The sequence below is a fragment of the Lepus europaeus genome, chromosome 22 (assembly GCF_033115175.1).
Source record: "Lepus europaeus isolate LE1 chromosome 22, mLepTim1.pri, whole genome shotgun sequence".
Classification (NCBI taxonomy): Eukaryota; Metazoa; Chordata; class Mammalia; order Lagomorpha; family Leporidae; genus Lepus; species Lepus europaeus.
Genome location: NC_084848.1, coordinates 26,151,806 through 26,169,316, shown reverse-complemented (window position 1 = coordinate 26,169,316; position 17,511 = coordinate 26,151,806). Strand labels below are relative to the sequence as shown.

Here is a 17,511-nt window from a genome sequence, read left to right as displayed (position 1 = left end):
AGCTCTGGCTGCTGTGGCCATCTGGGGAGTGAACCAGTGGATGGAAGACCTCTCTCTCTCTTTGTGTAACTGTGACTTTCAAATAAATAAATAAATCTTAAAAAAAAAAAAAAAAAGGCGCAATACAGGGGCCTGCCGCACTGGCATCCCGTATGTCCCGGCTGCTCCACTTCTGATCCAGCTCCCTGCTAACACACCTGGGAAAGCAGTGGAGGATGGCCCACATGCTTGGGCCCCTGCACCCATGTGGGAGACTAGGAAGCGCCTGACTCCTGGTTCTCTGATGTCTCACATCAGAGAGCCCAGTTTTGACACCTTGCTCCAGCTCCTGACCCCAGCTTCCTGTTAATGCAGACCCTGGGTGGCAGCAGTGAGGGCTGGGTGACCTAGACTGAGTCTGTGGCTCCAGCCCTGTGCAAGCCAAAACCCCACACTGTCTCCATCCTGGGTATTTGGGGGAGTGAACCACTGCATGGGAGTTCTTTGTCTAATAAAAAATAAATTTAAAAAGAACAAATCAGAGACAGCAACATTGGAGATGGAAGTAAAGTCTCTTTCGTTGCTCAAATCCTCTGATTCCAAAAATTTACACGGAAGATCCAGAAACAAGACCTCCCCCCCACAAAGCCTTCTATCCAAGTCTCCAAAATGATGACATCACTGGTTTCTTGAGTAGATAAAAGTTTGGTACCCAAAGAGAATAGTAAAAGGATGGGTCCCAGAAAATAGTTCAGGTCTCCCAAACATAGTGGAAATAAATTACATTCCTGCTGCTGTGTCCCGATACCCTAAACATGTTTTACTATATGTGAAGCTCTTTTAAGAAGAAAAGAACGTTTCTTTGTTCTTAGCCTAAGGAAAGTCCCATTCTATTAAAAAAAAAAAAAAAAAAAAAGCAACAACTCAAAAACCAAAGCGCCCCTGTGCTTGTTGTGAATGAATAAAGCTACCTAAAAATCACATTTTAACTGATACCAATTATATTAACGATTCATACATCAAGCTAGGCCACTCAGCTGCACAATGGGGCCAATCCTGGAAGCAGCTGTTAGCATCCAAGAGCGCAGCTGAGACTTGGACAAGTCCTGCCTCTGACTTCCCAGACCACTTTGCGTCCAAAAATCGAGTTCAATCAATTCCAGGAGCTACGAATTAAAAGCAAGGCGAGAATAAGATGGCAGCATTTCCCCCTCCACACAGCCACGGAACTAAAGAACCTCAGTTTTCTCGTCCGTAAACTGGAGCCAGCGGCACCTAACCTACTTCACAGCGTGGAATACAAACGGAACAATGGTGCGCATACAGCAGCAGGGGACCTGACACGCCAGACGCTCCATCCACAGCAAGCTTCATTCTCTCCGTTACGTCCCTGCGAGGACTGCGGCTCTCAGGATGCCAATCCACGCACATCCTCCATCTCCAGACTTGTTCGGCAAACCCAGTCCCAGTTCAAGGGCTCTGAGACCCAGAACAAGAAGAGGAAGCGGACAGCGACCCACAGCCCAGGCCGCCCCAGCTCCGGTGTCACCACATCCTCCCGGGCCCCCGGGCCCCGCTCAGGGTTCCCGGGCGCGGGCGTCCGGCCCCGACCCGCGCGGGGAGGGGGCGGTGAGGTCGGCCTCCCCGCCGCTCCCGAAACTCGGCCTCCCCGCGCCGTCGCCTCCGAGCCTCCCGCCCAGCCCCGCGGCGCCCGTGCCGCACCTTGAGGTGGGTGCGCAGGCCGCCAGCGCCCCCGGACTGGTCGGTGATCTCGTACGCGCCCGTCACTAGCAGGTCCTTGTGGATCTCCTCGCGGAGACACTTGCGAGAGTTAACGGGCAGATGGAAGGAGATGGCGAGGACGGAGCTGGGGCCGAGCAGGAACAGAAACAGCAATGCCAGCGGGCCAGGGCCACGCCGGGCCGCTGGGCCAGACCAACCAGACATGGTGCCGGAGACTCGCTACTCCGGGCCCCTACAGCGCCGGAACCGGGAGGGCCCACGTGACTCACCTCTGACCTGCCGTTGCCGCCAGCGCCATCTTGAGGAATGGCAAATACGAAATGCACATATAGAGAACCTTTCGGAAAGGAAGACAATTTGTGGTGTATTTTACAACTGCAGGTCAAGTTGTTAAATATTTCCTAGGCGCTTATAGCAGAAGCCTTCTTTTTTGTTAATTTAGCGACAACCGAGTCGGCCATTGCAAGTGTGGGCAGCCCCGGAAGTAATTCTCCTTGACCCACCGGAAGCTGTACCCTTGAGTAGTAAGGTCAGTGACTCTACAGCAAGCAAACCCCAATCGGGAACAGCCACAAGGCCCTTTGTCGGGCCCGCCCACCCGTTGCCAGGGCGCGCGGGGCGGAGACCGAGGATGTGGCTCCGACTGCCAGCACCGTGACTCCTCGGTGACAGCTGAGACAAGGGGCACTGGAGGAATTTCCAGTCAAGAGTTTAATTCGACTGTTAAGGAGTGTCGGCCAGCACTTCAGAGAAGACTGCGAGGAGAGCGCCCGGGGGCTGGGAGCCGGCGGGCGGCCAGTCCACGCCCCTGAGCTCGGTGTCTGGGCGGGACTGTTTGCAGCTTATTTAGCGAACATCCAGCGTTTACTATGCTGGGTTATGTTCAAAATACGTTTTTTAAAAGATTTTTATTTTATTTATTTGAAAGGCAGAGTTACAGAGAGGATGAGAGAGAGATTGATTTCCATCTGCTGGTTCACTGGCCGCAATGGCCAGGGCTGGGCCAGGCCGAAGCCAGGAGCCAGGAGCTTCTTCCGGGTCTCCACGTGGGTGCAGGGGCCCAAGTTTGGAACATCTTTTGCTGCTTTCCCAGGCGCCTTAGCAGGGAGCTGGATCCGAAGTGGAGCTGCCTGGGCTCCACGCTGCGCCCATGTGGGATGCCAGCACTGTGGCAGGCAGAGGCTTAACTCACTATACTACAGCGCCCAGCCCAATAGGCTTTTTTTTTTTTTTTAAAGATTTATTTATTTATTTGAAAGAGTTACACAGAGAGAGGAGAGGCAGAGAGAGAGGTCTTCCATGCGACGGTTCACTCCCCAATTGGCCGCAACAGCTGGAGCTGTGCTGATCTGAAGCCAGGAGCCAGGAGCTTCTTCCAGGTCTCCCAAGCGGGTGCAGGGGCCCAAGGACCTGGGCCATCCTCCACTGCCCTCCCAGGCCATAGCAGAGAGCTGGATCAGAAGAGGAGCAGCTGGGACCAGAACCAGCGCCCATATGGGATGCTGGCACCTCAGGCCAGGGCGTTAACCCGCTGAGCCACAGTGCCGGCCCCCCCAATAGACTATTTCTGCCTTTCAATTTAATCAAACAGCACTGGGTAGGACATTTGGCACAGTACTTCCCACCTCCACTTCTGACTGCAGCTTCCTGCTAACGTGCACCCTGGTAGACAGCAGGTGGAGGCCCAAGTAGTTGGGCTCCTGCTCAGAGACCCGGATTGAGCCAGGGCCCGACTGTTGCCAGCATTTGAGGAGAGAACCCATGGATGGAAGATCTCTGTCTGCCTTTCAAATAAAATGTAAACAAAAAAATTAACACAAATCACCAGTTTTGGTCCAGTCTGAGACGTGCACATAATACAGGTTTACCAGGTGAGTGTTTTCAGGAAAGGCGAGCATTTATGTGTTTTAAATACACAAATACCATTCAGTAGTCAGTTGAAGCAGATTCACAGGGTAATCATTCACATATTCATTCAACAAATACTGAGTTCCCTACTGTGTGCCAGATACCATACTATGCATATATATTTATCAAGATTATTGATTTAACAAATTATCATTGGGATGGCATAAAAATGTGCAGAGCTGAAAAATATGTGAGGTTACCCAAGGAAAAACATACGTTTGGAATTCCTGTCTACTCTGATGAATGTGGTTTTTTGTTTTTTTTTTTTTTTTTTGACAGGCAGAGTGGACAGTGAGAGAGAGAGACAGAGAGAAAGGTCTTCCTTTGCCGTTGGTTCACCCTCCAATGGCCGCCGCGGCTGGCGCGCTGCGGCGGGCGCACCGCGCTGATCCGGTGGCAGGAGCCAGGTGCCTATCCTGGTCTCCCATGGGGTGCAGGGCCCAAGCACTTGGGCCATCCTCCACTGCACTCCCTGGCCACAGCAGAGAGCTGGCCTGGAAGAGGGGCAACCGGGACAGGATTGGTGCCCCGACCGGGATTAGAACCCGGTGTGCCAGCGCCGCTAGGCGGAGGATTAGCCTAGTGAGCCACGGCGCCGGCCTACTCTGATGAATGTTTATGGGATGTCCAAGAAATACCTAGGAGATGGGCTGTTTGCCCTTGTAACTCAAAGGACTGCTGTCGGGTTTTTTTATAACCCTTTTTAGTCCATCTAGTTCTTTTCCTGGAACTGAAGTCCCACAAACAAAACAAGAAACAACATAGAGCAACTGTTAAACATTTAAAATTGTGACAGAGGCCATACAATAATTATTTTATGAGATGTCCACTTACGAACATCTAGTTTGCTTTGTTATCCCTGACCTGTGATAAGAGTGCTGATCTGCTCAGGACATCCCGAGCGTTTGCACTGGCCTTTCTCCTGCCAACTCAGGGCATCAGTTCAAACAGTTACCCCCTTCACTGTTTACTTGGAGTTCTGAAGCTCGGCCACCATTACCAAGGCATTTGCAACCCATAAAATACCCACGTTTGTGTTTTCTTTAAATTCCCACCTTACCTTTATCTACAGATTTGTGTGCTTTGACCCAGTAGTTAAGGTGCCACTGGGGACTCCTGCATCCTGTGTCAGTGCTTTCTCCTGCTCCTGAGTCCAGCTTCCTGCTGCTGTGCACCCGGGAGGCACCAGGTGATGACTCAAGTGGTTGGGTCCAGACACCTGACTGAGTTCCTGGTTTTGGCCTGGCCCGGTCCCAGCTCCATCTATTACCTTCATTTGAGGAGTGAACCAGCGGATTGGAAACCTTTTTCTGTCTTTCTGTCTCTCTTAACTTTCCATCTCTGCCATTCAGATTAAAAAAGTATATTTTCACGATCTCATTTGACATTTTCACAAAGCCCATGAATCGTCTGGACAAATCTGCTCATTTTACAGATGACAAACTGAAGAGCCGGAGGGCCTTCTGTACTGAGGAAGAAGAACAATATCTGTGATACTCGTTAGAAATCAATAAAACAGGCCGGCGCCTCAGCTCACTTGGCTAATCCTCCACCTGTGGCGCCAGCACCCTGGGTTCTAGTCCCGGTTGGGGCGCCAGATTCTGTCCTGGTTGCTCCTCTTCCAGTCCAGCTCTCTGCTGTGGCCCGGGAAGGCAGTGGAGGATGGCCCAAGTCTTTGGGCCCTGCACCCGCATAGGAGACCAGGAGAAGCACCTGCTCCTGGCTTCGGATCGGCGTAGCTCCAGCCGTAGTAGCCACTTGGGAGTTGAATCAACGGAAGGAAGACCTTTCTCTCTGTCTCTCTCTCTCACTGTTTAACTCTGCCTGTCAAAAATAAATAAATAAATAAATAAATAAACAAACCAGATTTTTTCTATTCGAGACTGTGGAGATAGGTCTCCTGGGACTGCCACAACCCAGAGAAAATAGGGAAGAGAGATCAGGCTCAGCTCCACATTCATGGAAAAGTAGGAAACTATAGCAAGGATCAGGATGTGGTCAGTGGATGGAAAATTACTAAGAAATATCGGGTGGGGCTTGCATTGTGCGGCAGCAGGTCAAGCTGTTGCTGACACAGCATCCTGTATCTGGGTGCTGGTTCAAGGCCCAAGTGTTCTGCTCCCTACTAATGACCTCAGAGAGCAGTGGAAGATGGCTCAAGTACTTGGGCCCCTGCCACCCACATGGAAGACCTCATTGAAGTTCCAGGCTTCTGGCTTCAGCTTGGCCCAGTGCCAGCTGTTGTGGTCATTTGAGGAGAGAACCAGTGGATGGAAATCTTTCTCTGTGACTTCCTGAATTCATACTAAAATGGGACAATGCCAAGACACAGAAATTCCAAAGTCGGGATCTGGAGCCGGCATTTGGTGCAGTGGTTATGGTTATTTGGTGCAAGTGCATATCTGAGTCCCTGGCTGGAGTCTCGGCTCTGCTTCTCATCTGCCTTCCTGCTAATGTGCACCCTGGAAAGGCTCAGGTGCTTGTGTCCCTCCTACCCAGTGGGAAACCTGGCTTGAGTTCTTGGCTGCTGGCTTCAGTCTAGCCCGGCCTTGGCTGTTGCAGGCATTTGCAGAGTGAACCAGTAGATGGAAGATCTTTGTCTCTGCCATTCATATAAAATGAAAATAAATAAAAACTTAAAAGGTTGGAGCTGGCGCTGTGGCGCAGTGGGTTGAAGCCCTGGCCTAAAGCACCGGCATCCCACATGGACGCCGGTTCTAGTCCCAGCTGCTCCTCTTCCCATCCAGCTCTTTGCTATGGCCTGGGAAAGCAGTGGAAGATGGCCCAAGTCCTTGGGCCCTTGCACCTGCATGGGAGACCCAGAAGAAGCTCCTGGCTCCTGACTTTGGCTAAGCGCAGCTCTGGCCATTGCAGCCATCTGGGGAGTGAACCAGCAGATGGAAGACCTCTCTCTCTCTCTCTCTCTCTCTCTCTCTCTGTATGTGTGTGTGTCCGTCTGTCTGTCTTTCAAATAAATAAAATAAATCTTAAAAAAAAACTTAAAAAGTCAAGGTTGAGTTGACAAGTGCTCCATTCAGCCTGAGTAGAGTTTGGTCAAGCAGAGAATCTTTGTCAATACCTAAAAATCCTATAGCTTGAGGCCGGCACTGTGGAGTAAAAGGTTAAGCCTCCACCTGCAGTACCGGCATCCCATATGGGCGCTGGTTCGAGTCCCAGCTGCTCCACTTTCGATCCAGCTCTCTGCTGTGGCCTAGGAAAGCAGTAGAAGATGGCGCAAGTGCTTGGGCCTATTCACCCACGTGGGAGACCCAGAAGGAAGTTCCTGGCTCCTGGCTTCTGATAGGCCCAGCACCAGCCATTGGAGCCATTTGGGGAGTGAACTAGCAGATGAAAGATCTCTCTCTCTCCCCTTCTCTCTCTCTGTATCTCTGTCTTTCAAATAAACAAATATTTACAAAAAACAAAAACCCGGTGGCTTACAGTGGATGGTCAGAGGGCCTGAGCCTTCCCGGAGAAGGTGCTGTGATTTCTGATTTTAGATGAAGAGGCTGAGACTCGGAGAAGTTGAGTAACTTGCCTGAGCCACAACTTCCTTGTTCTTACATTCTTACTTATCCTCACCTGCGAAACCTCCCGTCTTCCTTCCCGCCTTTCGTAGTTCCCCTGTTAGCACTCACCACTACCTCACGTAGTGTACATTTGACTTATTAATCTACCTCTGAAGAGTGTCTGTTTTGTGAGAATGGAGATTTTTGTCTGTTTTGTTCACTGCTTTATCTTCTGACCCTAAGATAGTGCCTGGCACTAAGGTTCCATAAATAATAGCTCAGTGAATGCAAGCCTGGTTTCTTGGCTCCTAGCAGCAGGCTCAGCAGCAAATCCCTTCCATTGTTCCTTAGCTGTTTCGCACAAATGTACTTCACCCATAATGTGTGTAGAGCATAGGTACAGTTTCAGCAACAATATGCATGTATTTTTATTTCTTTATTTTTACCTTTTTATTTTATTTACTTGAAAGGGAACTGAGAGAGAGAGAGAGACTCTTTCATTCACTGGTTCATTCCCCAAATGGCTACAACAACTAGTGCTGGGCCAAGCTGAAGCCAGGAGCCTGGAACTCCATCCAGGTCTCCCACATGGGTGGCAGGGGCCCCAAGCATTTGAGCCTTCATCTGCTGCTTTCCCAGGCACATTAGCAGGGAGGTGGATCAGAAGCAAAGTAGTCAGAACTACAATCAGTGCTCCAATATGGGACCCAGGCATCACAGGTCGCAGCTTGACCCACTGCGCCACAATGCCAATCTCATTTTTCTTTTTTTAAAGATTAATTTATTTATTTGAAAGTCGGAGAAACAGAAAGGAGGAGAGAGAGTGAGATCTTCCATCTGCTGGTTCACTCCCCGGATGGCCACAATGACTGGGGCAGGGCCGATCCAAAGCTAGGAGCCAGGGGCTTCTTCCAGGTCTTCCACTGGATGCAGGGGCCCAAGCACTTAGGCCATCCTTTGCTGCTTTCCCAGGCCATTATTAGGGAGCTGGATTGGAAATGGAGCAAATGGGACTCAAACCCGTGTTCATATATGGGATGCTGGTGTCGTAGGTGGTGGCTTTATCTCTTATGCCACAATGCCAGCCCCAGTCTCACTTTTTATTAATTGAAAAATGCATTGTTGTTTCCATTGGAGGACACAGTAAAGCAACAAACAGTTCCTCCCTGTCTGCTGGGGAACTGGAGAGCAGGATGGAAACCTCGTCCACTCATGTGTGCATTTACATGGCTTAGACAAGATGGGGTCTGGGAAGATGCAGATACCTCTTTGGAAAGCAGTTTCGCAGTTGTCATGTGTCCCACTCTGACCCAGAGGGTGGGTCCAAGGGTCTCTTCAGTGGGTCCCCTAAATGTTGCAGTCTCCCAGGATCAGGGACCTGCCCATTAGCTCATGTCATCCAATCTCAGGACTTGAAATGCAGCCATAGGCAAAAACTCCCAGATATGATCCCCAGCCCTGACCTGTCCTCGAGCTCTGGAGTCTATGATGAGCCCCCTAGTAGACATCTCCACTTTTGTATTATTTATTTATTTATTTATTTGAAAGTTAGAGTTACACAGAGAGAGAAAGAGAGGCAGAAAAAGAGAAAGAGGTCTCCATCCGCTGCTTCACTCCCCAACTGGCTGCAACAGCCGGAGCTGCACCCATCCAAAGCCAGGAGCCAGGAGCTTCTTCCAGGTCTCCCACGTGGGTGCAGGGACCCAAGGACTTGGGCCATCTTCTGCTGCTTTCCCAGGTCATAGCAAAGAGCTGGATCAGAAGTGGAGCAGCCAGGACTTGAACTGGCACCCATATGGGATGGCGGCACCACAGGTGGCGGCTTTACCTGCTACGCCACAGCACTGGCCCCAGCGTCTCCACTTTTAAGATTTCTTTTATTTATTTGAAAGGCAGAGCTTCAGAGAGACAGGGAGAGACAGAGATCTGTCCACTGGTTTACTCCCCAGTAGCCACAACAGCCAGGTCTGGGTCAGGCCAAAGCCAGGAGCCCAGAACTCCATCTGGGTCTCCCAAATGGGTGGCAGGATGTGGGCCAACTTCTGCTGCTTTCCAAGGCACTTTAGCAGGGAGCTGGATCAGAAGTGTAACAGCTGAGACTCGAACCAGCTTGTATGGAATGCCAGTGTCACAGGCGATGGCTTAATGCACTGTGCCACAATGCAGGCCCCCTCTCCACTTTGATGACTAATCGGCAACTCATACTTAACTCTTGATTTCCCTTCTCCCCCATTCCCAAATCTGCTTCTTCCCCTTCTTAGTGAATGGTGCCACCTTCCACCCAGTCACCGAGACCATCCTTGTTCCTTCTTTCTCTTCCCCCTCTCTACTCAGAGCCAGTTCATCAGCCAGTCCTGTCTGTTCTGTGTCCTGAATATATGCTGACCCATTCTACTTCTCTCTATTTTAAAGGCTTTTGGTTTTTTTTAAGAAAGATTTATTTATTTATTTGAAAGTCAGAGTTATGCAGAGAGAGAAAGAGAGGGAGAGAGAGAGAGAGAGAGAGAGAGAGAAAGAGGTCTTCCATCCACTGGTTCACTCCCTAATTGGCTGCAACAGCCAGAGCTGCACTGATCCAAAGCCAGGAGCCAGGATCTTCCAGGTCTTCCATGTAGGTGCAGGGGCCCAAGGACTTGGGCCATCTTCCACTGCTTTCCCAGGCCATAGCAGAGAGCTGGAACGGAAGTGGAGCAGTCAGGACTCGAACCAGTGCCCATATGGGATGCTGGCACCGTAGGCAACGACTTTACCCACTATGCCACAGCACCGGCCCCAAAATTGTTTTTTGTTTTTGTTTTTTTGGAAGGTAGAGTTACAGAGAGGCCTTCTATCTGCTGGTTCACTCCCCAAATGCCCTCAACAGCCAGCCAGGGTTGAACCAGGCTGAAGCTAGGAGACCAGAACTTGATGTGGATCTCCCACAAGTTGGCAGGGACCCGGGTTCTTGAGCTATTGCCACTGCTTCCCAGGGTACACATTAGCAGGATCTTGGAATCTGAAGCAGGGCCAGGCCTTGAACCCAGGGGCATCCCAAGTGGTGTCTTAACTGCTGTACCAAAATGCCTGCCCCAGTTTCTACTTCTCTCCACACCTGGGGTCCACAGATCGTCCCCAGCCAGGCAGGTCAAATCCACCATGCAGCCTTTTGTTTTTGTACTGCCCAGGAGCGAAGAATGTCTTTACAGAGTTGTCTGCAAAGGAGGAAGGGGTGGAGGAGCAGGAGTAAGAGAATTCGTGACAGCCTACGTGATCCAAGAAGCCTGAACTATTTCCTACCAGACCCTTCTCAGATAAGCTTGCTTCTCTCACCCAACAAGCCAACAGCCTCTTACTGTTATCTCTGCTTTCACTGTTGAGTATTAATCATACTCATTAAAATGCTCAGATTATTTTTTTTTTATAAACTGTAAATCAGATCAGTTAGAATAAAATCCAGACTCCTTGCCACAGCCCAGAGGGCCCTGTGGCCGGCTCCTGCCTAGTCTCCAGTGTCGTCTCCAGTGTCTGATGACCTCCTGCAGCTCCCCACTCCTGCTGTCCTTTGCAATCGCCTGACCTTCCAGACAGTTCCGACCTGCCTCGGGGCCTTTGCACTAATGATACCCCTTCCTCAGATCTTGTCTGGGGGACTCTGGACTCTGCAGTTTGCTCCCCGTCATCCAAGTTCTGACTCCAGTGTCGCCTCCTAGAGAGCCCGCCCTTCATAAGTAACCCCATCCTCAGCTTGCTTTCTGTCACATCGCCTGGTTTTGTGGCCCACATAGCTCTTGTCACTATCTGAGAATGGCTCAGATATTTCTTTCCTTGTTTGTTATCACCCTGCCTCTCTGGAATTTAAGCTCCGGGAGAACCAGGTTTTTTTTTTTTTTTTCCTGAGACCAAGCAGAACATCCTGTACATAATGGGTACTCCACAAATATTTGTTGAATGATTGAATGAAATCCGACAATGTAATACAAAGTGCCTAGCATGGGACGAACACATAGTAGTGGCTCACATGCTAGTTCCTCAATCCCACAAGAATTTTAATTGCCATTTTTTTGTATGGAGAAGCTGAGGTCCAAGTGTTAAGTGACTTGCCTCAAGCCACACAGTGACTCAGTATTAGAGCTGAAAATAGACACGAGAGCTTCTGACTGCAGACCAGTTTTCAGATATAATTGTCATTGCATTTGATAAAGTGTGGTGTGTATTTTTTAGTTCCTACTCTAAAAAAGCACCCTCTCTTATAGTCATAACACAGCACTTGTGGTTAATACATGAATTTACTTATTCCTACTTTAAAGATTTACTTATTGGGGCCAGTGCTGTGGTACAGCAGGTTAAGCCACTGTCTACAACACTGGCATCCCAAACAGACCCTTGTTCAAGTCCAGGCTGCTCCACTTCCGATCCAAATCCCTGCTGATGTGTTTGGGAAAGCAGTGGAAGGTGGCCTGAGTACTGGAGCCCCTGCACCCTTATGGGGGACCAAGATGAAGCTTCAGGCTATGGCCTGTCCCAGCCCTGGTCATTGCGGCCACTTAGGGAACAAACCAGTGGATGGATGGTTTCTCTCTCTCTCTCTCTCTCTCTCTCTCTCTCTTTGTTGCTCTGTTTTTCAAATAAATAAATAAATTTTTTTAAAGTTTTCTCCTTTTTTGAAAGATTTTATTTATTTATTTGAGAAGTAGAATTACTGACAGTTAGAGGGAGAGACAGAGAAAAAGGTCTTCCATCTGCTGGTTCACTCCCCAAATGGCCACAACGGTCGGAGCTGCACCAATCTGAAGCCAGGAGCCAGGAGCTTCCTCTGGGTCTCCCATGTGGTGCAGGGGCCCAATCACCCATCATCTACTGCTTTCCCCAGGCCATAGCAGAGAGCTGGATTGGAAGAGGAGAAGCCAGGACTAGAACCTGCGTGCATAGTGATGCCAGCGCCTCAGGTGCAGGATTAACTTACTGTGCCACAGTGCCAGCCCCAATAAATAAGTATTTTTAAGAAGTACTATGAGACCCTAACTCTTGCTGGCCTAGAGGACACAACTACGCAATGATAAGCATTCCTGCACTCCTGAGGGTGTCGGCTTTCCTGTTCAAGGTGTTTTCCTTGCCTGGCCATCCAGTGGTCAGTAACTGGTGGCCACCATGACTGGCCCTCTCTGAAATCCATCAAGGTTCATTCTCCTGCAACAGAAGCTTCCTCGTGTGAGATATGGACCATACAGTAGGAACAGAGCCCCAGCTGCCGGCACCTTGATGTTGCCTGCAGGCCTGTTTCCCCATCACCTACTGGGACAGCACCTGCACGCTGGAGTCCCCTGAGCAGCTTTTTAAAATCTCCCATGTCTACGGCCCAGCCCAGAAGAATGAAAGCAGAATACCTGATCGTGGTGGTATCTAGGAATACCAGGTTTCTGTGGGTCCCCACTTTTGCTGCACATTGAAATCAACTGCGGATCATTAAAAAAAAACAAAACAAAACAAAAAAAACAAAAACAAAAAAAACCACAGAGGCAGCATTATGGCCTAGCAGGTTAAGTTGCAGATTAGGATGTCCACATTGTGTATCAGAGTAATACTCTGCTTTGGCCCAGTCCTGGCTATGGTGGGCACTGGGGGAGTGAATGAACGGAATGGAAGGTCTCTGTCTCTGTCTCCCTCTCACTCTGCCTTTCAAATAAATAAATGAATGAATATTTTAAAGATTTTTAAGAAAATGACATCTGGCTTGCATTACCAGCCATTCTGATGTAACTGGCATGGGATACAACCTGGGTATTGGGGACTATTTATCATTCAACGTATTTATTTGAGAGGTAGAGAGAGAGAGCTCTCATCCCCAAATGCCTGCCACAGCAGGGTTAGGCCAGAGCCAAGGACAGAAGCTGGGAATCCAATCCAGGTCTCCCCTGTGGTCAGGAGGAATTCAGTTACTTGTGTCACCACCAGTGCCTCCTGGGGTTGGCATTGGCAGGAAGCTGCAGGCAGAAGCCAGAGCTGGGTGTCAAACTCCGGTACTGTGATAGCGGAAGTAGATGTCATATTTGAAAGAGTTACACAGAGAGAGGAGAGGCAAAGAGAGAGAGAGGTCTTCCATGCGATGGTTCACTCCCCAGTTGGCCACAACGGCTGGAGCTGCACTGATCTGAAGCCAGTGGCGGCTTTACCCACTACGCCACAGCGCTGGCCCCAGTAGATGTCTTAAATGCTAGGCTAAACACCCACCCTCATTGGGACTTTTTTTAAGCCCCTGTGATCAGTCTGCATCCAGGGCTGGAACACAATGCTCCAGCCTAACGCTTCCTCATTCCTGTTTCAGATTCTAACCTTTCACTGCCTTTCAAGCGGGCATGCTCTTGATAAGCCTCTCTCAGTTTGACTTCCATCCCATTTCTCCTGCTGCAGCCCTGCCACGTGTGCACCTAGAACACAACCCCAAATCTGTCATCTGGCAGTGCAGTCCCTGCGATAAGGCTCTGTCCTGGCCTGGCCACACGCTGCCAACTCAAGTGTTAGCAAAGAGGAAGGAATGGGAAGCCAGGGCTCAGTGGAGGAGGAAGCCCTCTCCACAGGCACACAGGGGAGCCTTTTCCTTCTCCCTTGCAGAAAATCATGGTGGCACGTGGATGAAGGAAGTATTAATAACCTTCCTAAAGACACACTTCTCCAACATGTGGTGTTTCACAAACCACAACCAGTGCTGTCACTTCTACAGATGGCCAACTTCTGCATTTTGGATGACAGCTTCCGAAGATAGCTCATCTTGCATCCCTAAAGCAGAAGGTACAGCCATGGGGAAGGAAACTCTCCGAGCACTAAGCCAGAGGTCAAAGGCTTCTCGCTTCTCCCACATGCTGATCAGAGACAAGAAGACCAACACCAGGCAAAGCCATCAGAGGCAACCAACTCCGAGTTAAAATAAAGCCACATTGCAGCAGCATCACAACCAGGGCTTTAGTGGCACAGAGCAGGTGTGGACAGGAGCTTGTGCCCTAGATGGGAGCCCTGGCTCTGCCCTGCCACCACTCCTTGGATGGCCTTGGGCTGATATTTAAGCTGTCTAGGTGTTGACTTCCTTCTTTGTAAAATGTGAAGGCAGAGACTGAGGACAGACACTCTGACTCAAGCCTGCCTTACAAGAGTCGCAGTGGAGGGGCAAGTTCCCAAGAGGGACGACACTCTCTCAGCAACAGTTGTGCCTCCCCGTCTTCCTCCGAGGCTCCGTGTTCTGGATGTCTGCAGGCTGTGACCTCCACAGCTCTGAGTCAAGTTGCAAAGTCCTCCCCAGGGCGGTCTAGGTGGTGAGGATGAAAGCCTCTGTATTGATCCCCTAAGGCTCCCATAACAAATAACCACCAAGCAGGAACTCCGTGGCTTATGGCTGCATCACTTGGATCTCTGCCTCTGCTTTCACTTGGTCTTCTCCCTTCTCATCGCTGCTCTCGTCTCCATGTCCTTTATAAGCACATAGTCCACTGGACCTGGGACCCACCCAGATCATCCAGGATGATCCCAAGATCCTCAAGTGAGTTACATCTGCAAAGACTTTTTTCTCAAATGTCACCTTCACAGCCTCCAGGAATTTGAACTCAATGTGTCTTTCCGGGAAGATATAATTCAACCCAATACAGCCTCCAAATGGAGAAGTGGCAAGGGCTGTACAAAATCCTACCCCTCCTTAAGGCCCAGGTTGTGGGCTTTCTGGTCCCAAAGGCCTTGTCCCTTTACAGCACCCAGACATGACCCCCCACCTCCACCCCAGGCCATCTGGTCACTCCTGTCCTGTGTCTCCTCCCTCTACCTCTAGACCACCTCTAGAGTCACCCAAGGCATTAAAAATACCAGTTTCTGTTCTTCCTGCCCCGGCCTCCACCATCACCGCTGCCAGAGCATCAGGCTTTCTGGGGACAGGGCCCAGGAGCAGTCATTTTAAGTCATTGCCCTGGGAGATTCTCATGCGGCTGCAACGTTAAGGACCGGGGGCATGCTGTGAACATTGCAACTGGTTCTCTATCTCTAGCTGTCACACATTTATGTGAGCTGATGGGAAGTAGGATTTAAGTGTGTGGTTCTGAAGCCAGGATGCCTGAGTCCTGCTACCAATCAAATCCAAGCTCTGCCATCCACTAACTGTGACTTCAGGCTATTACTTAAACTCTCTGAGTTGCTGCTCCTTGTGTTAGGATCATTGGAGCACTTCTTTCATAAGGTTGTGTGAGGATCAAATGCAGTAATGACTGTAAAATGCTTAGAACAGTACCTGGTACATGGCATGCACCCAGTAAATTTAGGCTGCCATGAAACAGAGCAGCTGGGCAGTGGCTTATCTTTTCACTATATGAGAGTACTTCAAAACGTTTGTAGAAAATGAATTCAAAGGTAAGCTTAGGGCTGGCTGCTTTGCCCAACAGTTAAGATGCTTGCATCCCACACTCTACTGCCTGGGTTCAATCCCCAGCTTCACCTTCCAATTCCAGCATCCTGCTAATGCATCCTGCGAGGCAGCAGTTTGGCTCTTGTAAACGGGTCACTGCCACCTGCATGGGAGACCTGGATTGAGTTCCCAGCTCCCAGTATCTGGAGCCTTTTCTCTCCCTATTTCGCGGTGTCTCTGTCTTCTGTCCTCTCAAATTAAAAAACAGAAAACGATTACAAGGTAAGTTTATTTGGGTACAAGGAAAATGAAAACCTATGCATAGTTTTTTTCATAACACACATCTTCCTTGACCTTTTGGAAGGCTCCTTGTACTCCTAGCTCTTTCCTTCCCGGGAGCATGCCCTGAGCTTCACACCATCATCAATTATTGCCGACAGCGGTTGGGTCTTTTTCTCTTCCAGGCTCCCTGTGCTAAGCTCAGTACACACTTCGTCTCATTTTCTCTCTACCTCCATGGATTCAGGCATCTGGTATCGTTGGCTCTCGTTTTATGGATAGGGAAGCTGAGAGTCAGACAGGTTAAGTAACTTGTCCAAAGTCCTACTGCCAGAAAATGGCAAACAGGATGTGGAGTGTCACTTGTGTCACCTTGTGCCCTGCCTCCATTGCTACCCTGCCCCTCTGCGTCACCCCAGAAGCGTTCCTGAACCCCTCATCAGACCTAGCAGTCTCTCCAAAGCAATCCCCGAACCTCGTCTCTCAGCTTCCTCACATCCATCCATCTTTTCCGATTCCTTCCGACTGTGTTCTTCCATTGCCATCTTGGTTTGAGCCCTCCAAGAAAATGTCCTTGTCTCAGAGGAGCTGAATCAGACCAGGTTTCCCTCCATCTGCTAGAGTGCCCCTAAGTCCTACACCTGTCCGAGGCTCTCTCAAACCCAGTCCTCCCGGTCAGCTTCTCCCACCGCCTCTGGTGACTCCTGCACCCATTAAGAGCCTCTGCCCCTCTTCCTTGCCTATCTCCGTAGCTCATTTTGGTGGGGGAAACGTGTAGGCCAAGCCAGGGCATCAACAACGATCAGCCCTTGGGATGCCACCCCCACCCTCCAGGACAGCACAGGTCTCTTGGCCACTCTTAATCCTTTCCTTGACCCTGGCAGGGCAGGGCATCTCATGCTGCTCCACTCCTGGTCACTGCCCAGGACATGGGGCGCCCCATCAGGCACCCAGGCCTTATCACTATGCAAACACCTCCCCTTTCCCCACCACTGGTTCTCACCCAATCGGTAATCAGGGTAAACTTCCTCTGACAATTTAGTGAGCAAACATTTACTATGCAACTGCCCTATACAAGGTTCTGTGCTAAGGACTGTGGGGAACGCAAACCTGGTCTCCACCTTGAGGAGCCTCAAGACTGGTTGAGGTGAAGCACACGAATAAATGCCACCACGTGCCAGGACTCCTGGTGGCCAGGCATGCCTGTGTTCTAGTCCCAGTTACGTTCTTTACTCACTGTCTTACTTGGAGCAACTTACTGGCCCTTTCTGACCTTGAACTTCCATGGCTATGAGATGAGAATACGGCCGTCTAGGCTTTCTGTGGGAATTAACTGAGGAAAGAGCACCTGAGACAGAGACGTTAGCTCCAAGCGTAGACGTGGGGATGTTACAGATGAGCAGGGGTTGACTCCCTAGACTCATGCAGATGTTTAAACCCCAAGTCTTATGTTAACTGTTAATGGACTAAAGCCAGCGCTTGATGGGTTAGGGTGGAGGCTTGATCCAATTATGGAGTCTGAAAGTGGGGACTTTGGGAAGGAATTGGATTGGATAAAAGTACCAGGGTGGAACCCCATGGTCAGATCATGATGGCATTATAAGGAGAGACCACACGAGTGTAGAAGAAGAACTTGCTTTCTGTCTTTGTCTCCACCATCTTCCCATCTTGCTAGATGCATGAACCAATGTCTGAGCATGGACTGTGAACCTCCACACTGTAGCCAAAATAAACCAC

The 17,511-nt window shown here is 50.0% G+C and overlaps 1 protein-coding gene across 1 annotated transcript in view; it reads right to left on the bottom strand.

Annotated features, from left to right (window-relative positions):
* TMED10 (transmembrane p24 trafficking protein 10) overlaps positions 1 to 1,975 on the bottom strand; it is a 41,313-nt gene extending 39,338 nt beyond the window's left edge. Inside the window, exon 1 of the mRNA XM_062181109.1 lies at positions 1,702 to 1,975. Coding sequence (XP_062037093.1) covers positions 1,702 to 1,926 — 225 coding nt within the window. The 5' untranslated portion in view covers positions 1,927 to 1,975. The remainder of the gene's footprint in view (positions 1 to 1,701) is intronic.
* Positions 1,976 to 17,511: the final 15,536 nt, after the last annotated feature.